Consider the following 26,886-nt stretch of genomic DNA (forward strand, 5'->3'; position numbering starts at 1 on the left):
TACAAAAAGGTGATCTAAACAACCACCAGTCGTTAGAAATCTAGCTCGCGGAGAACGCTACGCACTTCTAAAAAATGCAGTGAATAAAAGCACGCCTCCCCATTTCATCTCCCAGGAAGAAGGAAGGAAAAGTAAGAGCGGCATAAAAGAAAGGATGACACCTCGTTAGAAAGAAATGGAGGAACCCCCCCAGAGTTTGTAAATCAGAAATGGGTAGCCCTGCCGAACAAGGCCTGCAACTCAAAAAACCGCCAAGCTGAAGCCATGGCCACAAGAAATCCTGTGTTCAACTGCACAGCCCTTTAGCGTCTCAAAAGACAAGGAAGAAATGAAGCCTTCGGTAAACTGCGAAGAAGTACCGTAAGACTATACACCGGACAGGGCTTTCCAAGAGGTGTACGAATATACCGTACTCCGTTTAGGAACTGAACTACATGAAGCTGAGAAGTAAGCGAAGAGCAAGATACCTAGCCCTTGTAACAAGCTAAGAATGGCCCCTGAAGCTGAAGGGAATTGAACGCCAAGCCCTTGTCAATACACTTGTTCCAAAAACAGAACCCTGGAAGGGTGCAACTGTTGAGAAGTACCCAAGAAAGGAAAAACCTCCAAAAGGAAGCAGAAGCCACAGTTGAAGACGTCAGTATCGCCTGGATAAGAGAAGAAACAACCTGCATCGCATAACCCCTTACACGTCAGCCAAGACTTTTCAAAAGCTAGGCCGTACTACCAAAGTGGTATGAATATCCCTAGGGGAGCAAATCCGGAGAAACCAGGAAACTCAATAGTCCGGCTGTCGAAAGAATCATCAAATCCGCATAGCAAGGATGGCGCATCCAAACTAGAAAGTTTTCAAATACTGCGCCCTGAAAGCGAGCGGGAGATGGCCCATCCAAGTCAGCATCAGCCAGGGGAAAACCTTGAAAAAGAGAAACCAGAGGCGAGAAAGAAGCCACACTGCAACCCCCTCTGACTCCCACTCCCTATGTCCGCCAAAGAAGCTAGGAAGCTGAATATTTCGAGACGAGGCCATGAGGTCTAGTTCCAGAAGATCTCACTTCCATACAAAGAGCTGGAATGCCTGAGCCAAAATTCACAATATCCAGGATGTAGAAGATTTTACTATTACTAACCTTTACACTTTCTAGAGCGCACACAGCGCTGCACACTGTTACATACAATAAATGGGCCATGCTCAGATTTTGCGGAAAGAAAGTCTATCCAAACTCTTGTCCTGACCCATAAAATGAGCTGCCAACAGAAGATGAAGAAGAGGGTCCACCCACTGAAGTAGAACCATGATGTTACCCGCCAATTGAGTACATCACCTACTACCCAGGCTGTAGAGAAATACCACCATCATAATACTGAGTGAAAAGACCCTCAGCGTCATACCGGAAGAATGGTCTGAAGCTCCAGGAGCCTGACCATGCTCCAGAGTACAAGAATGAACAAGCACTGAGTCACCTCCAAAGATCAGACTCATGGATCTGAGGATGGAAGGCACCGAGCCCCCCAACTCGCCAGCCCGGGATGTTTGGTGACCAGGAGCCAGTCCAGCAAAGACTGAGGCAGCCTTTGAAAAGGCTGAGCCACCAAAGCATACAGAGCAATGCTTGAGGAGGCCACCAAATAATGGGAGCCCTGAGATACCGGGAACCACTGGAACAAAAGCGACTGCTGTAGCATTACAATGGGAAAGCAAGCTGAAGTACCCAGTGGAGTCAGCAACATGGATTCTAGAACCTGTACAGAATCCCATACACTTGGACAAGGTGACAGAAGAAGAATGCAAACCTGAGACTGTGACCCATCGCCCAAGTCTCAGGGAAGAAACATATTTCTCTCCTATAAGAAGAAAAACAGCTTCCCAATATACCTATAAATAGTACAGGAGAAGAGAGACCAGTGCAAATTCGAAGAGTCACGTCCAAAGAACTGAGGAAAAGAAACCACCCCTTTCGTGGCAGATAAATGGCCCGACTGGACGCCGTCCGAATCAAGCAGCCAGTCAAGAAGAAAGTAGGTGAATCGCCTGGTAGTGCCAAAACGGTACCACTGCCCTCATTTTCTAAAGCCTGGGGTAGGCAAAATGGCATGAGGCAAAATCGAAAGCGCTTCTCCAAGAAAGGCAAGCAAAACAAGTGCCGATATGGAGTCCATAGGAAAAAGTAAATAGTCTCCCAGTGTTTCTGCAGAAATGTGTAACCCTGACAAAACAATTCAGCAGAATGGGATCCAGCCCCAGTCTGCCCAATGCCCCCGTCTTGGGCACCATGCAGTAAGTGGAACAACGTCCCTTAGTTCCTGAAGAACTACAAGAACTGCCCTGAGGACCAGTAACACTTAAAAGGGAAACACAAAACATAGAAACTTCAAGAACAAACCGGAAACCTGAGGAGGATGCAAACATCCTGAAAAAAAGTTCACAGCCCCCTGACCTGACAATATAGGGTCTTCCTCCTCAAGAGAAAGCCTGAAGAGTCAGTGGAAAAAGTCAAGATCCCTTCAGAACGAAGTGCCGAAGGTCAGGGAACAGCAGGAGGAGTACTATAGGATCTATAAGAAGAAAAAAACTATCCTAAGAAAAATCAAGGCTCGCCAGGGAAAGAGGAGCATACTGGAACCATGAAAACAGTACTACCTCCATGCAACGTGAGCAAAACACGTATTGTTTCATGAACTGAGGCAGACAAGGAGTCAGGCTTATAGAAGTAAGTGACTTACTCAGGGCCAGAAGTAGCTGTAGAACGCTGTCTGCCAATTCTGTCTAGCACCTGTCATGAAAAAATGGCGGAAATTATTTCTATAACGCTATTTAACATCTTCGCTATTTAACATCTTCCTATTTAACATCTTCGTAATCCTATTTAACATCTTCGTAAGTGACTTGACTGAGGGGCTTCGAGGTAAAATTATATTATTCGCCGATGACGCCAAACAATGCAACATTGTAGGCAAAAGCTCATCGGTCGTTAGCACGATGCCCAACAAAATGCCTGACAGTATGACGCAAGACCTACTCCTGCTTGAGCATTGGTCAAAGACTTGGCAACTATGTTTCAATGCCAAAAAATGCAAGGTCATGCACCTTGGTGGCAAAAATCCATGCAGGACTTACACCCTAAATGGCGAGATCCTAGCAAGGACTGTAGCAGAACGCGACTTGGGCGTGATCATTAGCGAAGACATGAAGACTGCCAATCAAGTGGAGAAAGCTTCCTCCAGGGCTAGGCAAATCATGGGTTGTATCCATAGACGTTTCATCAGCCGTAAGCCCCAGGTTATTATGCCATTGTACAGATCCATGGTGAGACCCCATCTGGAATACTGTGTGCAATTCTGGAGGCCGCATTATCAAAAGGATGTGCGGAGAGTTGAGTCGGTTCAGCGAATGGCCACCAGAATGGTTTCAGGTCTCAAGGATCTCCTGTATGAGGAACGGCTGGATAAGTTGCAGCTATACTCACTCGAAGAACACAGAGAGAGGGAAGACATGATCGAGACGTTCAAATATGTCACGGGCCGTATCGAGGTGGAAGAAGATCTCTTTTTTCTTAAAGGACCCATGGCGACAAGAGGGCATCCGTGGAAAATCAAGGGTGAGAAATTTCATGGCGATACCAGAAAATACTTCTTCACCGAAATGCACTGCTCAGGTCAAGTTGAATGATCAAGGCGCTAGAGCCTTGGCTGAAAAGTGTGTGTAGGTGGTCCAGTAGAGAGGCTATTATGGTTTTGGTGCTGTGATTAGAGCAAAAGCCTGATTGATTATCATTTAAGATATTGAATTTTTCCAGTTGTGGGCAAAGGATCTGTAAGGTGTACTAAGATATCATCCGCAAAGGCCGATAGTTTAAAAGAAGTAGCTCCGATGTCGATCCCCCATATAGATGGCATTGCATATATATCCCAAATTAGGGGTCCAATGTAAGTATGAACAACAATGGTGATAAGGGGCAACCCTGTCTCGTCCCCCTAGAAATCGGGAATCGGTCCGTTTCAAAAACTATTCTATCCTGTGGTAGAGCATACAATGCTCACACCGCCGATACAAAAAAACCCCATCAAAACCATAGGCCGCTAAAGTATCATAAAGAAAATCCCATCGCACTCTATCAAATGCCTTTTCGGCATCGAAGCTAACCAGCACCGACGGGATATTGCACACCGCCCACTGTTCCAAAGACAGCAACAATTTTCTTACATTTTTAGCTATGGTTTGGCCTTTCACAAAGCCCACCTGAGCTTCGTGGATAAGGGAGGGAAGCACAGCAGCCTTGCCATGATTTTCACTAGCAGTTTAACCTACATATTCAATAGGGAAATAAGTTGATAGGAGCCTGCTTTTTCAGGGTCTTTTTGCTGTTTAGGCAACAACAAGTTGCGTGCCGTGCTCATACCCTCCGGTAAAACCTCTGCACCAACCATGACATCAAACATCCAAGCGAGCAGCTGGATGATCTCCTCACCTAAGATTTTATAAAATTCAATGCGCATGCCATCCTCACCCTGTGCCTTCAGCAGAGGACTGTTCCCTATTGCCCAATACACTTCCTCCGATGTTATTGGTGCATTCAGACGCTCCCGGTCTGTCTCAAGTTTCAAGTTTATTAGGATTTTATATACCGCCTATCAAGGTTATCTAAGCGGTTTTACAATCAGGTACTCAAGCATTTTCCCTATCTGTCCCGGTGGGCTCACAATTTATCTAACGTACCTGGGGCTATGGAAGATTAAGTGACTTGCCCAGTCTCAGTGATACGGGGCAACATTTTCCCATCCAAATAGGGGCCCACCATCACTCCCTCCTCAGACGGGGGGGGGGGGAGGGGGGGGAGGCGTAGAGGTTCTTAAAATAAAGAAAAAATACATCTCCGATCGCCGGGTCGGTTGTGACTTTCTCCCCCTGCTCGTTCCTCAGGACCTGAACCTTACGTGGGCCCGTCCTAGTAGAAACCAGTCGGGCCAGCAGTTTCCCTCCCTAATTCCCATATCTATAAAGCTGGTACTTATAGTAAGTGAGGGATTTGCGTGCCTGCTGATGTAATAGGGAATTGAGGGCCACCTGATATTCCATCAATTCCTGTTTGTGCATGGGGTCGCCAGTCTGGCCATACCTCCTCCGGGCCCTAGCAACGTCCCTCTCTAAACGCAGAATTTCCCTATCGCGAGCTTTTTTAACATGACTACTATAACTAAGGGTATCCCCCCTCAACACCGCCTTCGCTGCTTCCCAGAATAAGATGGGGTCCCCTTCCACGTGAGCATTATGCCATTTGTATTCATTCCATGTACTCAGCAACCGTTCCCTATAGTTCGGATCCCTATACAATGCAAGCGGCAACACCCAGCGCCACTTCCCCGAAGGCCCCCCCTCCTGTCCACGTCACTTGAACCCAGGCATGATCAGAGATCGTGTAGGGAACTATCTCCGCCCGCTCCAGCTTCCGGAACACCTGTTCCGTCACCCAAATATAGTCTATGCGAGACTGCGTGCCATGCGCCCGGGACATATGGGTGTAATCCCTCTTGGTGCCATGCAGTACCCTCCAGGGGTCGATTAATTCCAGGTTATCACTAAATTTTTGGAGCTCCTGCTCCCCAGCCCGATGTAGAACACCCCCCTGCTCCATGCAATCCAGACTAGAATCACAAACAGCGTTAAAGTCTCCCCCAACAATCAGGGAGACCTGGGCAAAGGGCAGCAACAAGCGGGTCAATTTAGCATAAAATGCTGGGTCACTTTCATTAGGAGCACAGCATTAGACACTTTCATTAGACACAGCAAAATACCATGTCCTGCTGTGCGATCACCCCTCGACAGAGCACATATCTACCCTCCCCGTCCCTAGCCAAAATTTGAAGGTTTTCTAGAAGGCTCATACGGAAAAGAATCGCTACTCCCCTATGTTTCCCCTAGGCAGAAGCCGCAACACACTCCCCCACCCACCATTGCTTCAATTTCATATGTTCAAGTTCAGTTAAATGGGTCTCCTGGAGAAAGGCCACATCCACCTTATGGCGCTGTAAGTGTTGTAAAATTTTGGAGCGCTTAACATCAGCAGAAAATTAAAAAATTTCAGCGGGACCAGAGGGATTATTCGTCTGGTTTTGTATATGCTTGGATGAAATGGGATAACAATGGTAATAATAAGGAGAGTCAGAAGAAAACCACCAGATTTAAATTGTCTTCAGAAGGGTCTAGTGGCAGTGAGGGTCCCTAACCAAGAACCGAGAAGGACGGGGAGCCCAAACAAACCAGGGGGCGAGGCAGCAGCCGCAGGGGTCGCAAGCAATATCATACGAGGTCCCAGTCCAGACTCCAGAGCAGACCAGCTGAGGTAAATATTTCTAGCTATGTTCTCTCTGGGGCAGAGAAGAGTTTGCTTTCTAGGAGGTTATCTTTTGTGTCCACCGAGAAACATTCTCCTTTTCAGTTTCAGGTTGAGCTGGAGAATTTTATTAGGAAGTTGCAACTGAGGTTGTTTTTTGACTCCACTTTGGATGCCTCCCTTGACCGCTCAGTAGTAAGAAATAAGTCCGTTGGAACCGGTTTTGTGTGCTTTCCATCTTGCTGTGCTTAAAGATATTACTGCATTGGAAAGTATTGACAGACCTTTTCATCATAATCTGTCAAGGGAGGAGCGGGAAGCTTTGGGGAGGTTGAGAACTGAGACTTCTGTGGTTTTACGTCGAGCAGATAAGGGGGGTGCGATTGTGGTTTGGGGTCGAGAACAATATCTTACAAAGGCATTCTTGCAACTTCAACAAGTTAGTAATTACCTTCCTCTAGATAGGGATCCCTCAGATGATATTTTTGGTGTGCTTGTGGGAATTGTGAATGTGGGTAGGAAGGCTGGTTTCCTTACTAAAGCTGAGTATAATTTTTTGACGTTTAGACATTTTAAGGTGCCCGCCTTCTATTTACTTCACAAGATACATAAGAATTTGCAAGTTCCCCGGGTAGGCCTATAGTTTCTGGTAGAGATTCTTTACTAGAGAGGGTATGCCAGTATGTTGATATCCATCTTCAACCTTGTCTTTCCTTTGTAAAATCTTTATTAAAGGACACTACACATTTTTTTAATGTTTTGGGTAACTGGGAATCTAGGATGTCGGAGGTCACATTTTTTGTGACATTTGATGTGGCCTCCTTATATACCTCTATCCCCCAGGATGAGGTTTTGGAAATTTTATTACATTTTCTGGATCAAATGCCTCGGCCTTGGTTGGTGCCCCTGATTTTCTATTGGAATTGATTGCTCTTGCTATGAAAAAGAACTATTTTGTGTTCGAGGGCCAATTCTATATGCAGTTATCGGGAGTGGCTATGGGTGCGATTTTTGCTCTCACTATAGCTAACATCTTTATGGGCTTTTTTGAAGAAAGGTTTATCTATTCTTCAGTTTTTTTTCCATCTGTGGTGGGGTGGCTCCGATTTATAGATAACAACATGTTAGAATGAAACAGAGACTGGCTGCGAGTCTGTTTGATGGGTATCCGATTTATAGATGACATTTTTTGTTTGTGGAGAGGATCCTTGGAAGATCTGCTGTCATTTAGTGAGTACCGTATTTTCGCGGATATAACGCGCACCTGTGTAAAACGCGCACAGGGGTATAGCGCGCAGAAATCACGATGATATGTACCAAAACTTTTCTATACCGCGCTCAGGCATATAACGCGCATGATGCCCGACGCTCCTTTCGCCCGCCCTGACTTTCCGTGCGCTGTCCCGACTCTCCGTTCCCCCCCCCTGACTTCCGTGCACTGCCCTGACTTTCCGTGCGCTGTCCTGACTCTCCGTTCACCCCCCCTGACTTTCCGTGCACTGTCCCCCCTTGAAGTCCTGTCCCCCCTTGAAGGTCTGTCCCCATCCTGAAAGCCTGATGCCCCCCCCCCCGACGTCCGATACATCCCCCCCCCGGCAGGACCACTCGCACCCTCACCCCGAAGGACCGCCAACTCCCCAACAATATCGGGCCAGGAGGGAGCCCAAACCCTCCTGGCCACGGCGACCCCCTAACCCCACCCCGCACTACATTACGGGCAGGAGGGATCCCAGGCCCTCCTGCCCTCGACGCAAACCCCCCCCCCCCAACGACCGCCCCCCCCCCAAGAACCTCCGCCCGTCCCCCAGCCGACCCGCGACCCCCCTGGCCGACCCCCACGACCCCCCCACCCCCCTTCCCCGTACCTTTGGAAGTTGGCCGGACAGACGGGAGCCACACCCGCCTGTCCGGCAGGCAGCCAACGAAGGAATGAGGCCGGATTGGCCCATCCGTCCTAAAGCTCCGCCTACTGGTGGGGCCTAAGGCGCGTGGGCCAATCAGAATAGGCCCTGGAGCCTTAGGTCCCACCTGGGGGCGCGGCCTGAGGCACATGGGCCAAACCCGACCATGTGTCTCAGGCCGCGCCCCCAGGTGGGACCTAAGGCTCCAGGGCCTATTCTGATTGGCCCACGCGCCTTAGGCCCCACCAGTAGGCGGAGCTTTAGGACGGATGGGCCAATCCGGCCTCATTCCTTCGTTGGCTGCCTGCCGGACAGGCGGGTTTGGCTCCCGTCTGTCCGGCCAACTTCCAAAGGTACGGGGAAGGGGGGTGGGGGGGTCGTGGGGGTCGGCCAGGGGGGTCGCGGGTCGGCTGGGGGGGCGGTCGGAGGTTCTTGGGGGGGGGCGGTCGTTGGAGGGAGGGGGGTTTGCGTCGAGGGCAGGAGGGCCTGGGATCCCTCCTGCCCGTAATGTAGTGCGGGGTGGGGTTAGGGGGTCGCCGTGGCCAGGAGGGTTTGGGCTCCCTTCTGGCCCAACTACACAAAGGTACGGGGAAGGCGGGTGGGGGTGTCGTGGGGGTCGGCCAGGGGGGTCGCGGGTCGGCTGGGGGACGGGCGGAGGTTCTTGGGGGGGGGCGGTCGTTGGGGGGAGGGGGTTTGCGTCGAGGGCAGGAGGGCCTGGGATCCCTCCTGCCCGTAATGTAGTGCGGGGTGGGGTTAGGGGGTCGCCGTGGCCAGGAGGGTTTGGGCTCCCTCCTGGCCCGATATTGTCGGGAAGTCGGCGGTCCTTCGGGGGGGGGGGGGATGTATCGGCCGTCGGGGAGTCGGCCGGGCAAGAGGGCTTGGGCTCCCTCTTGCTCCGATCGTGGATGCGGGTGCGGGTGGGAGCGCGTGCGAGCGGTCGTTCGGGGTGGGGGTGCGAGCGGTCCTGCTGGGGGGGTGAATCGGGCGTCGGGCGGGGTGGGAACTATGTTTAAAAACTTTTCTATACCGCGCTCAGGCATATAACGCGCGAGGGGTATGCGCGGTAGGTAAAATCGCGTATAACGCGCGCGTTATATCCGCGAAAATACGGTACATTAATGGATGCCACCCTTCCTTGAAATTTGAAATGAAGTTTCATCAAACTAAAATTGCCTTTTTGGATGTTACAGTGGAGTTAGTGGATGGTTCTGTATGCATGACTGTGCATACTAAAGAGACTGATCGAAACTCTCTTTTACAGTTTAACAGCATGCACCCTTATGTGATGAAGACAAGTATTCCCTTTGCCCAATTTTTAATATACAGGCGCATCTGTAATTCTACTGAGGAGTTTTGCCATCAATCTGCCATGCCATCTCACATCAATAGTGTGTAAACTCATGGAAACTCTACTTAAAGGGAAATTAGACACGATATTGGATGAGGGGAATCTGAGGGATCCCTGTCAACATGGATTCACTAAGGGCAGGTCATGCCAGTCCAATCTCATCAGCTTCTTTGATTGGGTGACAGGAAAGCTGGACTCGGGAGAGTCTCTGGACATAGTATACTTGGATTTCAGTAAAGCTTTTGACAGTGTCCCACACCATAGACTATTAAACAAGATGAAATCGATGGGGTTAGGTGAGAAACTAACGGCGTGGGTCAACGATTGGCTGAGGGGAAGACTTCAGAAAGTGGTGGTCAATGGCACCCTCTCTGAGACATCGGAGGTGACTAGCGGAGTGCCGCAGGGCTCAGTCCTGGGACCATCCCTTTTTAACATATTCATAAGGGACTTGACCCGAGGGCTTCAGGGTAAAGTAGCGCTGTTCGCCGACGACGCCAAACTGTGTAATATAGTGGGTGGAAGCAATCCCACGGATGGTATGACGCAGGATCTGATTAAGTTGGAAAACTGGTCCATGACATGGCAGCTGGGCTTCAACGCTAAGAAGTGTAAGGTCATGCATCTCGGCAGCAGAAATCCATGCAGAACATACACCTTGAATGGAGAAACACTAGCTAGGACTTCAGAAGAACGGGACTTGGGAATGATCATCAGTGCAGACATGAAGGCTGCCAAACAAGTGGAGAAGGCCTCATCCAAGGCAAGGCAAATGATGGGATGTATCAATAGAAGCTTCGTCAGCCGCAAACCTGAAGTCATAATGCCACTGTATAGAACCATGGTGAGACCTCATCTGGAGTACTGTGTGCAATTCTGGAGGCCACATTACCGTAAAGATGTGCTTCGAGCTGAGTCGGTCCAGCGAATGGCCACTAGGAAGGTCTCTGAACTCAAGGGTCTCTCATACGAGGAAAGACTGGGCAAATTGCAGCTCTACTCTCTAGAGGAGCACAGGGAAAGGGGTGACATGATTGAGACTTTTAAGTAACATAGAAGATGACGGCAGAAAAGGGCTACAGCCCATCAAGTCTGCCCACTCTGCTTACCCACCCCCTGTCTATGCCCTAATGACCCAATTTCCTTATCTTGACCCTCGTAGGGATCCCACATGGGTATCCCATTTATTCTTAAAGTCTGGCATGCTGCCTGCCTCGATCACCTGCACTGGAAGCTTGTTCCAATGATCAACCACTCTTTCTGTGAAGAAATACTTTCTGGTGTCGCCATGAAATTTTCCGCCCCTGAGTTTGAGCGGGTGCCCTCTTGTGGCCGAGGGTCCTTTGAGAAAGAAAATATCATCTTCCACTTCGACACGTCCCGTGAGGTACTTAAATGTTTCGATCATGTCTCCCCTCTCCCTACGTTCCTCAAGAGTGTAGAGCTGCAATTTGTTCAGTCTCTCTTCGTACGAGAGACTCTTGAGCCCCGAGATCATCCTGGTGGCCGCCGTTGAACCGTGTCGAGGTGGAAAACGATATATTCCTTCCCAAGGGACCCTCAGTCACAAGGGGGCACCCGCTCAAACTCAGAGGAGGGAAATTTAGTGGTGACATCAGGAAGTATTTCTTCACAGAAAGAGTGGTAGATCACTGGAACAAACTTCCGGTGCAGGTAATCAAGGCCACAAGCGTGCTCAACTTTAAGAATAAATGGGACATCCACGTGGGATCCCTACGTGGGTCGAGCAGCACTCAGACTTAATGGGGTGGGTCAGTAGAGTGGGCAGACTTGATGGGCTGTAGCCCTTTTCTGCCGTCACCTTTCTATGTTTCTACTACAGAAGAAGTTCATTGATAGGGGATATCCAGCCCCTGTTGTCGCTCGGGCTAGGAAAAGGGCCCTATATAATCATAGGGAAACTTTATTGGAGTACCGGGAAGATCATTGTACACAGGATATGGTCCCATTTGTTTCTACTTTTAACCAGATGTCTAGATGTTCGCAGAGGGTGATCCTTCGACATTTAAGCATTTTACAGATACATCCGAGTTTACAACAATTAAAGATTCTGTTTTCATATGGGCGGAATTGGAACTTGAGTGACCTTTTAAGTCCTAACGTTCTTAGACCAGTACTATCTGAGATGCAGCTGGTAGCTGCCTCTGGTCATAGAAGTTGTGGTCACTGTTCCGTGTGCCCTTTAATGATTGAGTCAGATGAATATGTACATCCCAGGATGGGGTTTGTAAATAGGCTGCGGGGTTCCACTTCCTGTTATACAGAGGGGGTGATATATGTGATCATGTGCCCCTGTTCTAAACTTTATGTGGGACATACTTACTGTCAGCTGAAGATAATAATAATAATAATATTAATAATAATAACTTTATTCTTGTATACCGCCATACCCAGTGAGTTCTAGGCGGTTCACATTAATTAGACATGGTTACATGCAGTTAAGTATTAATTGAACAGATTTACATTAATTAAACATAGTTACGTGCATGGTTACATGCGGTACACATTATTTAACTCTCTGGAAACTTAGGTCCATTAGAGCATACTTCGACACCTCAGCATTCAGAATTCTGGTTCAATCCCTAATACTAAGCCACCTTGATTACTGCAACATTACCCATCTGGCAATCTCTAGGAAGCAAATGCAGAGACTACAACTTATACAAAATGCAGCAGTCAGGTTGATCTTCGGGTTGAAGAAGTCCGACCACATAACCCCTTCCTACCGACTCCTGCACTGGCTGCCAATGGAGGCTCGCACGAAGTTCAAGCTAGGATGTCTCTGCTTTAAGGTATTATCAGGCCTAGCCCCTAAATATATAATAGACCTCTTCTCATTACCAACTAACAGACATGAAAGAAGCACACACCTGAAATTCGTTTCCCCACCGGCTACAGGATGCAGATATAAGAGACATCATCAACAACTTCTATCGTACCAAGCAGCCTTATGGGGCAAAGACCTAGGAAAACTAATCACACACTCAAACAACTATAGCGAATTTAGGAAACACCTAAAAACATACCTGTTCTTGAATTACATAGGTAACGAATAAGGACAATAGCCCCCTTCCTAATTCCACCCATATCTGATCTTGCAAACTGTTAACCTCTAATCTCTAAACTATGAATGTTCCAATCAATTTATGAAACTTTTCCATTGTAAATAGCACGGAACTTCCCGGTCCGGCAGTATATAAACTGTTGTTATTATTAATGTTGTTAATTTCAGATGTTCACTGTTATACTCTGTAATTCGCTGTCTGTACAGTTTCACCTCATTGTAAACCGCCTAGAAGTCGCAAGATTATTGGCGGTATATAAGAATAAAGTTATTATTATTATTATTATTATTAAACATAGTTACATGTAGTTAAGTATTAATTGAACAGATTTACGTAGAGTTAAGTGTTCAATTAAATAGGGATGCGGGCAACGAAGTAGATGAAATTGGGGGGAAGGATAGAATGGATCGGGGGGTGGGGGGGGCGAGATAAAAAAGGGGGGTGGGGCGGGGTTCTTTGGGAGGAGGCAATTAAGTGTCGTGGCGTTGAAAGAGGTGTGTTTTGAGTAGTTTTCTAAAGCTGAGGTAGGTTGGAGCCTCGAGGATTGATTGGGCTATCCATGGGTTTAGTTTGGCGGCCTGGAAGGCGAGGGTTTTGCCGAAGAATTTATTGGAGTGGCAGAGTTTTAGGGAGGGGAAAGCAAAGAGCTGGATTCTGCGGGAGTTCTTGTTTCTGTGATTCAGGATGAAGTGTGGGTTGATGTAGTTTGGGGCTAGGCCGAATACTGTTTTGTAACAGAAACAGGCGAATTTAAATAGGACTCTGGATTCCAATGGTAGCCAATGAAGTTTGTGGTAAAAAGGGGTAACATGTTCCCATTTTTTCAGGCCGAATATAAAGCGGACAGCAGTGTTCTGGATCATTTTGAGTCTTCTGATAGTTTTCTTCGTGGAGCTCAGGTAAATGATATTACAGTAGTCCAGTATGCTGAGAATGGAGGATTGCACTAGGAGGCGGAATGACGTGTCGTCGAAATATTTTTTTATGGTGCGTAGTTTCCAGAGCACCGAGATGCTTTTCCTAACTGTAATGTCGGTGTGCTTCTCCAGGGTTAGGTGTTTGTCTAGTGTGACTCCTAGTATTTTTAGGGTTTGTTCGAGGGGAAAGGTCGATCCTTTTACTTGAATTGTGGTGTCTATGATTTTGTCTTTGGGGCTAGCCAGGAAAAACTTTGTTTTGTCGGGGTTTGTTTTAGTCTGTAGGATTGCATCCAAAGTTCTATCTGATTGAGTGTATTTGAAAGGGAGGTGAGGAATTCTGGAGTGAAACTGGATAGCGGGATGACTATTGTGATGTCATCAGCGTATATGAAGAATTTGAGCTTGAGGCTATGCAGAAGATTACCCAGGGAGGCGAGGTAGACATTAAACAGGGTAGGGGACAGGGGGGAGCCCTCGGAACACCACAGGAGTTGTCCCAGCTGTAAGAAAAGGAGTCATTCTTAAATACTCGGTATGATCTTTTTCTTAGGAATCCCTGGAACCAGTTGAGGACCTGGCCGGAGATGCCGATGAATGCAAGGCAGTCTAAGAGAATGTTGTGGTCGACTAAGTCAAAAGCACTGCTCAGGTCGAGTTGCACGATCAATGCGCTGGAGCCCTGGCTAAAGAGTGTGTGTAAGTTGTCTAGTAGAGAGGCTATGATGGTTTCGGTACTGTGGTTGGAGCGGAAACCTAATTGATTGTCATTTAGGATGTTGAATTTTTCCAGATATGTGGTTAGCTCGGTATTTACTACCCCTTCAGTTATTTTGGTGAATAGTGGGATACTTGCAATTGGTCGGTAATTAGACAGTGAATTGGGTGGTTCTTTCGTGTTTTTTATGATTGGGGTTATCGAAATGTGGTCCTGGTCTGCTGGAAAGCTCCCTGTGGATAGAAGGCGGTTTGTCCAAGCCAGCATATTGGCTTTGAAGTGGATCATAAGAACATAAGAAGTTGCCTCTGCTGAGGCAGACCATAGGTCCATCCTGCCCAGCGGTCCGCTCCCGCGGTGGCCCATCAGGCCCATTGCCTGAACAATGGTCTATACCTATCTATACCCCTCAATCCCTTTTTCTTCTAGGAATCTATCCAAACCTTCTTTGAAACCATTTAATGTTTTCTTGTCTACAACAGCCTCTGGAAGCGCGTTCCATGTATCCACCACTCTCTGAGTGAAAAAGAACTTCCTAGCGTTTGTTCTTTCAAATTCTCCTTTCAATTTCTGTTTTCATGATGTGTGGGGGGCAGGTATCCAGTCTGCAGAAGGAGTTGGTGTATTTGTTAAAGTATTTGTTGAAGGTGTGCCAGTCGATGGTTGTGAATTGATTCCAACTTAGGTCCGTTCTGAACCCTGGGTCTCGTGTAGTCCTGTCTGTGTCTGGGAGGATTGGGAAGTCCCCGAGGGGGTTGAGGGGGGAAGTTAATGATGATCTTAGTTTCTGTATTTTAGAGTTGAAGAAGTCTGCTAGGGTGTTAGCGGTTAATGAAGATTTGTCATCACGGTTTTCAGTGAGTGTCTCTAGGTTGTAGAGGTCGTTGACCAGTTTAAAGAGGCTGCTACTGTTGATTGTGACATTTCCAATTTTGTGGGCATAGAAATTTTTTCGTTTTTCCGAGGTGAAGTTTTTGTAGTTTGAGTCTCCATGCTACTCTGTGCTCCTGGGTTCCAGATTTAATCCAAATTCTTTCTAATTTTCTAAGGTCTTTCTAAGGTCTAAGGTAGTAGCTCTGAATCAAACCATCCCTCCTGATTTGGAGTTCTGATTCTACGTGTTTTTATGGGGGCTATTTCGTTTAGAATGTTTGTGCTGTCTTTGATCCAGGAGGTCATAAGTTGATCCGGTTCTTCATTTTGTTTAACAGTGGTTTCATAGTGGGACCAGAATTTGACCGGGTCGATCTTACCTCTGGAGGTGTGAGTTTTGGTGTTTCTTTTTTTGCTGTTTTTGGTGGGTTTTTGTTGGCCGTGAATGGAAAAGCTGCATAGTTTGTGGTCGGACCATAGGGAGTCAGTCCAGTTGTCTTGGTTCCAGAGGAATTTGGGATTGATTTGCTCTTTGGTGGAGAATGTCACCAGGTCAAGTTGGTGGCCTCTTTCGTGGGTTTTGATGGGCGGGGGTTTGAAGTAGCCTAGTTGAGAGATTAGCGACCAGAAGTCTGATATATCTGGCTGGTCTGTTTGCTCTAGGTGAATGTTGATGTCTCCGCATAATAGGTTGTATGGACTTGCTAAAGAGTTAGTTAGTAGGCATTCTGCGAAGTCCTCCTTGGCTAAAATCCATTTATTGGGTGGGATATAGAACAGTGTGATTGTTAGGGAGGAGGCCAATGACTTTGAGGTTAGTGAGATGGCTAGTGTTTCTGAGTTGGGGGAAGATTTGGAGTTGAGAGTGGTGCAGTTTAGATGGTCTCTGTAGATTATTGCTAGTCCTCCTCCCCTTCCCCAAGTTCTGGCTAGGGATAGAATCTTGAATCCTTGGGGAAGACAATCTTTGATAATAATATCTTTATCTGATAGCAGCCAGGTTTCCGTGAGTAGGACAAGGTCAGGGTTGGTTTCAGTTAACCAGTCTTTGATCAAAATGGATTTGTTTCTCATCGATCTTATGTTTAGGTAGAATCCTTGGAGGGTCTGGATGTTAGTGAGGTCTGTTGGGGAGTAGTGGGAGTAGGCTAGTTTTTTCAATGATCTTTGTATTTTTTTGTGGGGCTTGGTTGATCTGTGGGAGAGGGGGGAAATTGAGGTGGGGGAAAAACTGGTCAGCGGGTGAGCTTATTTCTAGATAGTTGTAGGGAGTGTGGGATGTGATGGTGTGGAATTTGGATTTTACCATGCGGTATGAGGAGTAGAGCACTGGGATGGGGGCAGAGTATATTGGGTCGGCTGTGCAAATCTTGATGGTGAGTAGATAAAGTAGAAGCAGTGTGGCACATTGGTGAGAGTTTGGTTGGGCCATGGTGTCGCATTGTGGGTGAGTGGAGGGTGGTGTGTGTGAGGTTGAGGGGTGAGATGTTTTGTCTTGGTTGTACCAGCAAGTCAGGTCAGGTTGAAATAGTCTTTGTCTGGGTAGACAGGTTGTGGTGCTTGTCTGGGTGAGCAGTGTTTGTCGGACTAAATAAGCTGTATGGGATGAGGATTGTCAGGTTAGTTATCTGCTGAAAACAATGTTGTGAGAGGTTATGGGCTGCTGTGGTGTTGTGCAGGCCCCAGATTACTATAGGGTTGCGGGGTAAGATGGTGGGTTACAGAGTTGCAGGTTATGGGTTGTTACATAGCTGCAGGGCTGTGCAGTTGTAAGGTTACGGGCTGTGGCTGAGATTTGCAGGGCTACAATGGTTTACAAAGATTTACAAGGCTATCAGCTGTTACAATGTATTACAAATTTCGGACTGCCTTGGTTACTAGTATGGTGAAGCGGTGTGTTGCAAGTTTACAACTGTAGCTTTTACAGTATCATGCACGGCTTTACATAATCAACAAAGGTTTTTGTAATACTTATCGATCTGGAGTAGTGCGTCTGGGGTCCGTGCTCCCACGCTCCTCTCCCGGTGGCGGAGGAGCTGCTTTAAAGGAAGGCAGCAGAGATGTTGTGGTTTTCGGGGGGCGGAGCAGGGCTCCCACGCGGCCCGAGGTTGCTAAAGTTGTGAAGGCAGCTCCCGGTGGCAGAGGAGCTGCTTTAAAGGAAGGCAGCAGAGATGTTGTGGTTTTCGGGGGCCGGAGCAGGGCTCCTACGCGGCCCGAGGTCGCTAAAGTTGTGAAGGCAGCTCCCGGTGGCAGAGGAGCTGCTTTGAAGAAGGCAGCAAAGTTGCTGGGGTTTCGGGGGGCGGAGCAGGGCTCCCACGCAGCCCGAGGTCGCTAAAGTTGTGAAGGCAGCTCCCGGTGGCAGAGGAGCTGCTTTAAAGGAAGGCAGCAGAGATGTTGTGGTTTTCGGGGGGCGGAGCAGGGCTCCCACGCGGCCCGAGGTCACTAAAGTTGTGAAGGCAGCTCCCGGTGGCAGAGGAGCTGCTTTAAAGGAAGGCAGCAGGGATGTTGTGGTTTCGGGGGGCGGAGCAGGGCTCCCACGTGGCCCGAGGTCGCTAAAGTTGTGACTTATTGAGCACAGATCTTGTTGCAATACTCGGCGTCTGGAGGAGCCATTGGTATTGCATTGCCTCGAGGCTCATCATGATTTTGGGACATTGCGCTGCATTGCGATTGAACATATTGCTTTCCCTATGCGACAGGGGGATTGGAGACGGCTCCTGTGGCAAAAGGAGCAAAGATGGATCTACTTGTTACATTTGGTTCATCCTGAGGGACTAAATGCCAGGATTGAGTGGTCCGCCTTCTTTGGATCTTAAAGGTCTCCTATTGGTAGACATTTGATTGGGAGGTGGAGCCTGTGTGTGTTTTTCAGCGCGGCTCTGGAGAGGATCTTTGCGCCAGTTGTAATTGATGAAGTGGAGTGAGAGCCCGAGGAGCACAGTGGTCTGGAACAGTCAGATGTCACGAAGTGGAATTATCACCCCTGACGCAGCAATAGTTCACGAAACGGAGGGTTCCCCGTTGGGTGGATTGGCTGCCCGGCTTTGGTGATACAGCCAATAGCAGCTCAGTTTTCCTTTTTGTTCTCTTCGTTTTACGTCTGAAGTTTTTGAGCTGGACTGTGATGTTCCCTGCTTTAATCACCCATTGATATCATCATTTTTGCTGTGTAGGCGTGCTTTGATACTGCTTTGCAGGCTACTATAGTGTTTTGATTCAGAGACATTTTCTGTAGGAGAAGTCATTAAATTTATTTGGCCCCATATCGATTTCCAAAAAGCCAAAATAAATGGACAATAGAATAATATTACATTACATTACATTACAGATTTCTATTCCGCCATTACCTTTCGTTTCAAAGCGGATTACAAAAAGAGTTGTGGCGGGAGGATTACAAAGTTAGATCAGAGGTCGTTTCCAAGAGAGGGTTAGGTGGGATCAGGGATTAGGGAGAGGGTGGTAAGAGGGAGGTATTCGTGGTCTTAAGCTTTATTCAGGGATTTCTTGAAGAGTATAGTTTTTATTTCCTTTCTGAATATCTTGTAGTCTGGGGTTGATATCAATAGGTTGGAGATTTGGTTATCTAGTTTTGCTGCTTGAGTGGCTAGTAGGCCGTCGTATAGTTTTTTCTGTTTTACTTCCTTGATTGGGGGGTATGTGAATGGGATGTGTAGTTTGGATAAGGCGGTTGTTTAGGTAGATTGGGCTGTCCCTGTTTATAGTTTTAAATAGTATACAGTAGAATTTAAATTGTATTCTTTCCTGGATTGGAAGCCAGTGTGAATCGATGTATGCCTCAGTGATGTGGTCATATTTCTTCAATGAGTAGACGAGTCTCAGAGCGGTATTTTGAATTGTTTGTAGTTGTTTAATCATTATTGCCGGGCAGGGGAGGTAGAGGATGTTGCAGTAGTCCAGTATACTAAGGATTAGTGATTGTACTAAGAGCTGAAACTGTGGTCTTTTGAAGAATGATCTAAAGTCCCTGCTTCGAGATGACAATGCCAACATCTATTAGACTTAGAGCCATCTAATTTTTGTAAACAAACAGGGGTCCAGAGTGCTCTATGTAACAGAAAAAAACCAAGTTTGTCTCACAGATGTCCTCCAAGACCAAATTTGTGGCCACTGAGACGCAGTAATTTGATGCTTTATCTCAATGCTCCAAATGTCCCTAAGACCAGTCTTTGATTTTTTATTCAGGAATCCAGATATCAATTTATACCACTGTGCGGCCTGGTGTCCCAGGTAGCCCACCTGAGAGCATAAGAATTCCAAACTATATTGATTATTAAGATCTTTCCATTCAGGGAACCCAGCCTGAACTGCCTGCTTTAGTTGCAACCATCTAAAACATTGTGGACTTTAAGTCCAAATTTATGTGAAAATTCAAGCAGCTTACCATTAGATATGACATCATCTAAAATACGGATTCCTGCCATCATCCAATGCTTCCAGATGACTTTGAATCCGCCTATTTGAATCTTGGAGTTAAGCCATATAGTTTGATTTGTTGATTTATGTATAGGAATAGATGTTAAATTATTCACAAATCTTAAGGTTTTCCATGTATCAACTAATACAGTGGGACCTTGGTTTACGAGCATAATTCGTTCCAGAAGCATGCTCGTAAACCAAAATACTCGTATATCAAAGCGAGTTTCCCCATAGGAAATAATGGAAACTCGCTTGATACGTTCCCACCCACCCCCCTCCCCCGAAGCCAATGGCCAAAGGCCTTCTAATTCTCCCTCTCGTCGAGATTCTCTTGCATCAGAAGCCTTCTCTCTGATGTCGTGACGTCAGAGAGGCTTCCGACGCAAGTGTGGATAGCGCGAGGAGCCGCCACTCGCGGCTTTGAACGGAATGATCGACTGCAGCAAGGGAGCCGTCCAGACATGCTACTGCTCCACAAGGAAGGGAAGGGGGAAGAGAAATGCTGGTGTGGATAGCATGAGGATCCGCCACCGGCCGCAGCTTTGACCGGAACAATCGACTGCAGCAAGGGAACAGTTGATCATCGCATCCAGACTGCGGGCCGCAAAATAGCACTTGGAGGGCCGCATGCAGCCCGCGGGCCACAAGTTTGAGACCACTGCTCTAAAGGTTCTGCTCTATTGCCTAACTGATTTTGCTAAGCTATAAAAAAAAAAAAAGAGAACTACAATTATATAACTATTGAAATCTAAGTTTACCTTTCCAAAGTTTGAATACCAGCAGGCAAGATATTCCAATTGATAGGGTTTTTTTCTCCTTAGCAGAGCAGATCCTCGCTCAGTACCTCTTCCGGTGTGGGGAAAAGGGTGAGTTTCCAGATCTGGTTAGAGGATTTGGGGGTTAGGCGTTTCAGGTTTGTACAGATTGTCCTTGTTAAGATCAGCTAGAGAAATGTGAAGGGAAATTGAGAGTAGTATAAGAGTAATTTGAGCCTAGGGGTGGGTGGGCAGAGGCAGACAATAGTTCACAGGTTGCTGTGAAAACTATCTTTAATGCTGAGCCTCTTAGAACCAGGCTTACTGAAGGTTAGGCACTAGGCCAGCATTCTTCCCCTCAAGGGTCACCTATTGTGACAAATCTAGCTCTCTTCCTAGTTTTGTCACAGGAGTATCTAGGAAGAGCAGTAAATCCCTATGCAGGAGAGCTGACCAGGTTGGCTCTGCTGAGTGTGATGGCGCTGACCTCACTTGCACCAACAGTGATAAGACAGACACTGACTCCCAAGGAGAGTTCAGTCCAGGTACAGGTTACTCTCACAGTTCAGGATCAGGTTACTCTCCTTAGAGCTCTAAGGAACTCAGGAGTTAGGGAACTATACCTCCCAGAATGCCAGAGAGCTAGCAGGAAGTTGTCACGTAGACAGACACAGCTGCAGAGAGAGCTTTCTCCCTTCCCTCTTCAGAGCAGGGAGGGGTGAATTAGAGCCAGTTAAAACAGGGCAGCTGAGACCCAGAGAGGAGGAGGAACCAAGGGGGCTGCAAAGGGAGCTTGAGAGGCAACAGAACTCAGCTCCCCAGCTGAATGCTGACGAGCTGGCAAGACACTGTGAGATGGTGGACATTTCAGAGGTGTCTGATCCCACCGTTGAGAGGCAGCTGGAAAGCTGGGAACCGATGGACATTGGTGTGCCAAGAATTTCCAGGGAGAGATGGGAAGCAATGGACACATGCTAAAAGGTTGAAAGTGTTTTTGCTAATTTTTGATTCCTACCTGTTTAATTAAAGTTTTGGGACTGTGTTTGTTGTGTGTTCAGAAGTGCTTAAACTTCCCGGAGCCAAAAGAATGCTAAAGAATGCTTTCACATAGTTTGTTGCCTTGAACTACCTAAACATTTGCAAGCTATACAGGGTTTTGTTTTCCTCCTTTTCACACAGCAGGAGACTAATTAGCAGTGATAAGTTTCTGCAGGGAACGTCAGTGATGGAGCAGCTCCATTTGTGTGAGTTCCCTAGCTGCAGGCAGCCTGTGGAAAGATTCCAAGTTTAGCAGTTTACTTTCTTGTGGTTTGGAAAAGTTTTATTTTTTTCATGCAGCAAATATTTTGTGTGCTTCTCCCTACTGCTCCTTCATAGGAAGAGAGCACTGCTAAAACTATATTACCATTTAAGGCTGGTGAAGAGGACTAAGTTGCAAAGATTAAAGTCCAGCCATAATTCTGGTTTTGTGTTTTCCTTTATTGTTTCTGATTTCTGATTGAACATTCATTCTTATACTGGTTTGCCAGTGTGGCCAGGTTGGCCCTGTTTTTGCATCCTTTGTTTCTGAACAAATGTACTGAAAAATGCTATAACCTACTGATAACACCAGATCAGCCTGACCTAGGATCAGAAATAAAAGTATATCCTTATTTTGGACCTTTCAGAGTGGATGTGATATTCCTTGCCTGTTTTCACTGAGGTCATTTGTCCTATGGTTTTTACCCTAGGCAGGTGCCTGAAGGATTCCCTAGTTGAAGGGAACACGCTGGGAGAAGTTACAGTCGCGGTGAACTCGGCTCGCTGCGGTGATCAGGACCCCGCAGGTTGCGACACTATGGAGTCTGATCTCTTAAGAAAGTCTCATGCCATTAGCATTGCCTGTTTGGAAGCCTCATAAAGTTAGACAGCACTTAAGGTGGAAATATAACAAAGAGACACTATGTTGTTAAAGCTAACTTAAGTTAAAATGCTTTGCATTAGACAGTAGCTGTGTTCAGTGACAGTGCAGCTTCAAAGTGCAGCATGTGCCAGCAATTGTGCTGGGACTGATCACTGGAACAGATGGCAAAGCCACTCAAGCCTAGGGATTAGAGAATGACACGGTGACAAAATTCATCACCGTCCCCGTCCCCGCGGATAACCGTGGGAAACCATCTTCATGTCATTCTTTAAGGAGAGAGGGAAGAATCAGAGTATAATTGGGCATAACCACTGACCCGAAAGCTTTGCTTTGAAGAATGCTGGTGAAGAAGGACCGAGGTTGAAATAGACACTAGAAAATGACATGGGATTATTTCCCACGGTTATCCATGGGGACGGGAGCGATGATGAATTTTGTCACCGTGTCATTCTCTACTAGGGATATTAAGAAACATTTTGGAAAGCAATTAACTTTGGAAACCTGTTTAGAATCTCTCCAAAGATCCGAATCCCGAGTTGTTCGGGGTCGGTGTCCAGCACTCGGTGTCGAAGGCTCGAGATGCTTTAACTTCTTCAGAGCCTTTCCTGACCACACCGACACGGCCTCAGGTGACATCTGAGCCGAGGATGACCGGCGTTGGCGGCTCATCGACATCGGCTCCTTGGTGAGACATGGCACTGATGGAAACTTCTGTACAGGTGCTACTGGTGTCGAAGGTTCAGACCTGACTGGCACCAGAGGAGTTGGTGTCGACATGGGTAAAGTCGGCATCAGCAGTTGGAACTGCTCCTTTAATTCCTCTTGCAGCAATTGCTTGATCTGCTGCTTAAGGGTGAGCACCGGTACCACTGGCTTTTTTTGCCGGTACCTTTAGTGGGGCTCTACACTCCGTTGATGAGGAGGCCGATGTTGAGGCACTCACCGAAATCGGAGCGGAGTGCTTTTTGGGCCTTCTCAAGGTCGGCAGGACTTGACTCGCTGCTTCTGAGACCTGAGGCCCAGAGGGAGTGGGGGAAGGCTTCTTAGCCAGCTTATCCACTGCAGTCGACACCGAAGATGGCTCTCCCGATGTCGATAGTTTCTGTGTCGACTTAGACGGCGCCGCCGGCACTGAAACCGATGTTGAGTCTCCTTCCAAAAAGGAGTTGCTGCTGGATAAGACGATTCTTAAGTGTCTTCTTCTGAAGCAATGAACAGCGGGAACAAGTTTCTAGACGGTGCTCAGGCCCCAAGCACTGGAGACACCAGCGGTGTGGATCAGTTATGGAAATGGAACACTTTTTTAAAACCCGTGTGCGGACAGGACATTGAAGGGAACACAGCCTCAATGAAATCAAAATCTGAGGCTGTGAAGGTGGAACAGACCCCCCCGCCAAGCCGACCCCACGAAATGGAAAACGTAAAATTTTTACAATTTTTTTTTTTTAACCAAAAGAACAAACAGAATAAATAAAAAAACTGACTAAAAAGTCAGAAATCCGCAAGAGCGAGAAGGCAGCAAAAAAAGGATTTCAATGATCGTTGAAAAAACGCATCTTCTTAGCTCCGTGGAAACTAAGAAATTGAGGGACCGCAAGCCCTACATCGGGCAGGAAGGGACTCGCACATGCGTGGTTCGGACTATCGTGAACTTTCTAGACTTAAAGAGGCGATGCACTTAAAGTGGTCTGTACCGGGGCTCCATCGGTGACGTCACCCATACATGAGAATATGCTGCCTGCTTGTCCTGGGATAATATGCAATATATATTTCCCTGTTGCTAGAGGGCTTTCATGCTATCTGTCACAATACCCACTTTATTCCTATGAGCCCTTCTACAGATAACATACATTAATCTTGAGTAAAAGACCCTATAAATTTGTACCAGACACAATGGAGTATCAATAGAATCTGAACCTGTCTTCTCTAGTTCTCAGCCTGCTGTTTCTCTATCACTGGAATGTTTTAATGATCCTAGTATAGTCATCTTTTACTCAACTCTATCCCTAGCTATGAAATGCTAGTTAAAGTCTTAAGTCCAATAAAACATATTACTTTACATTATATTGTTGCCGTTTGTATTTATTAATCTCCATTTAAATGCACAGAAATAAAACCAAACTACTTCATCTATAATAAAGATACATACACTAAGTAGGAGAATAAGTATGGTGCAGCTTACCTGAAGAAACATTATTTCACGAAACGTTCTCTAGAAATTAAAATAAAAACATTTAAGAAAACAAATATAAACAGTGAATATTCTACACAGAATATGAATACATTACACAGTCATAGCTGAAACCCACTTAAAGTCCAAATAAAAAATACAAAATGGGAGTAACAGGTAAAGAAGACCACTTTGGTTCTCAAAAGTAGTAGCTGAGAAGGGAAGAAAATAATAATAATAATAACTTTATTCTTCTATACCGCCACAATTTTGCGACTTCTAGGCGGTTTACAATCAAGAGTGCTGGACATTCAGCGAAATACAATAAGTAGATATTCAGAGGAAATACAGAGATCAGAGACCTCAGGAGGCAATAGTATAGAAATACAATTTGCTGAGCGAAAATGTAATATGTACCGGTACATTTTAGTAGGTAATGTCCGACAGGATCTGTTGGGGATAAATAGCAACGTAAAGTTACGATAAGATGAAGATAACAGATTATATTTATAACAGTGCTGTAAGTTCAGGTGGAATAGGGAGGTAGAGGGACAGCGGGTCAATTGTTTAGGTCAGAGGTGCCCAACATGTCGATCGCGATCGACCAGTAGCTCAGGAAGGCAACGCGAGTCGATCGCGGAGCCCATCCCGGGCTCCGTGATAGACTTGTGTTGCCGTCCTGATCTACCGGGCCGATCAGCCTTCCTCTCCAGTGTTCTCTCTAGTGCCTTTTAGCTGGGCGGTCTGCCCAGCTATCATCTTCTGCTGCCGCCGCTGCTGAACATTAAAAAAAAACAAAAAAAACCGGCTTGGAGATTTCAGCCCATAGCGAACTTATGCTCCGTGGCTCTAACGTGTGCGTGCCGGCTTCCCTTCTCTTCCCTCAGAAATCGGAAGTTATGTCCGGGGAGGGGAGAAGGGAAGCCGGCACGCACATGTTGAGAGCCCTGAAGCAAGCGTTCGCTATGGGCTAAGGCGGGAGACAGGTTAGTGAAGCATTTGCTCTTCTTGCTGCCGGGTCCTGCCTACTTTCTGTTTCCGCGAAGGCAGGACCCGGCAGCATTTCCCCCAATAGGTCGATCGCGATCTTGGGCCAATCAGCCTTCCTGGTCGGCCGAAGCAGGGACAGCTTGGGGCGGCGTCGGCTTTCGGGCCTGTTATTGGTGGCGGTTTGGGTCCTGGTCCCAGATGGCAGTGGCTTGGAGGAGGGCAGGGAGAAAGAAAGAAAAAGGGCAGGCAGGGAGACAGAAGGAAAGAAGAGAAACAGAAAAAAAAAAGAAAGGGAGGCAGAGAGAAAGAAAGGGCAGGGAAGAGGAAGGGGGAAGGAATGAGGTCTGGAGGAGAGGAAGCATACAGGCAGGCTAAAAGAAGGGAAGAAAGATTGGATGCACAGTCAGAAGAAGAAAGTGCAACCAGAGATTCATGAAATCACCAGACAAGATAGGAAAAATGATTTTATTTTAAATTTAGTGATCAAAATGTGTCTGAATTTATATCTGCTGTCTATATTTTACACTAAAGTCCCCTTTTACTAAACCGCAATAGTTTTTTAGCGCAGGGAGCCTATGAGCGTCGAGAGCAGCGCTGGGCATTCAGCGCTCTAAAAACTGCTATCGTGGTTTAGTAAAAAGGGAGGGGGGTATATTTGTCTATTTTTGTATGGTTGTTACTGAGGTGATAGTGCATAGAGTCATCTGCTTTGACCTCTTTGAAAAACCCTGGAATAGGAATGATAATTAACATTTTCTATGCGTACAGTGTGCGTTGTGTTTTTTTTTTAATTTTATTGTTGGTAGATCATTTTGACTTGGTCATTTTAAAAGTAGTTCACAAGCCCAAAAAGTGTGGGCACCCCTGGTTTAGGTATTTCTGGAACAGGTATGTTTTTAGGCGTTTCCTGAATTCCCTGTATGTAGTGGGCAAAAGCAGTTGGTCTACGTTAGCTTTCATAAACTGCAAATATTTCTTCACACCACATGTAATTAAACCCTTGAATTCATTGAACATAGTAACATAGTAACATAGTAGATGACGGCAAATAAAGACCCGAATGGTCCATCCAGTCTGCCCAACCTGATTCAATTTAAATTTTTTTTTTTTTTAATTTTTTCTTCTTAGCTATTTCTGGGCAAGAATCCAAAGCTTTACCCGGTACTGTGCTTGGGTTCCAACTGCCGAAATCTCTGTTAAGACTTACTCCAGCCCATCTACACCCTCCCAGCCATTGAAGCCCTCCCCTGCCCATCCTCCTCCAAACGGCCATACACAGACACAGACCGTACAAGTCTGCCCAGTAACTGGCCTAGTTCAATCTTTAATATTATTTTCTGATTCTAAATCTTCTGTGTTCATCCCACGCTTCTTTGAACTCAGTCACAGTTTTACTCTCCACCACCTCTCTCGGGAGCGCATTCCAGACATCCACTACCCTCTCCGTAAAGTAGAA

General features: G+C 46.8%; 1 protein-coding gene across 4 annotated transcripts in view; it reads right to left on the reverse strand.

Annotated features, from left to right (window-relative positions):
* MAPK15 (mitogen-activated protein kinase 15) overlaps nt 1-24,478 on the reverse strand; it is a 269,713-nt gene extending 245,235 nt beyond the window's left edge. For 3 of the 4 annotated variants that reach the window (XM_033933020.1, XM_033933019.1, XM_033933022.1), the window contains exon 1: nt 24,453-24,478. In XM_033933020.1, coding sequence (XP_033788911.1) covers nt 24,453-24,464 — 12 coding nt within the window. In that variant the 5' untranslated portion in view covers nt 24,465-24,478. The remainder of the gene's footprint in view (nt 1-24,452) is intronic. The other variant, XM_033933021.1, reaches the window with a different exon arrangement.
* Nucleotides 24,479-26,886: the final 2,408 nt, after the last annotated feature.

The sequence above is a fragment of the Geotrypetes seraphini genome, chromosome 2 (genome assembly GCF_902459505.1).
Source record: "Geotrypetes seraphini chromosome 2, aGeoSer1.1, whole genome shotgun sequence".
NCBI lineage: Eukaryota > Metazoa > Chordata > Amphibia > Gymnophiona > Dermophiidae > Geotrypetes > Geotrypetes seraphini.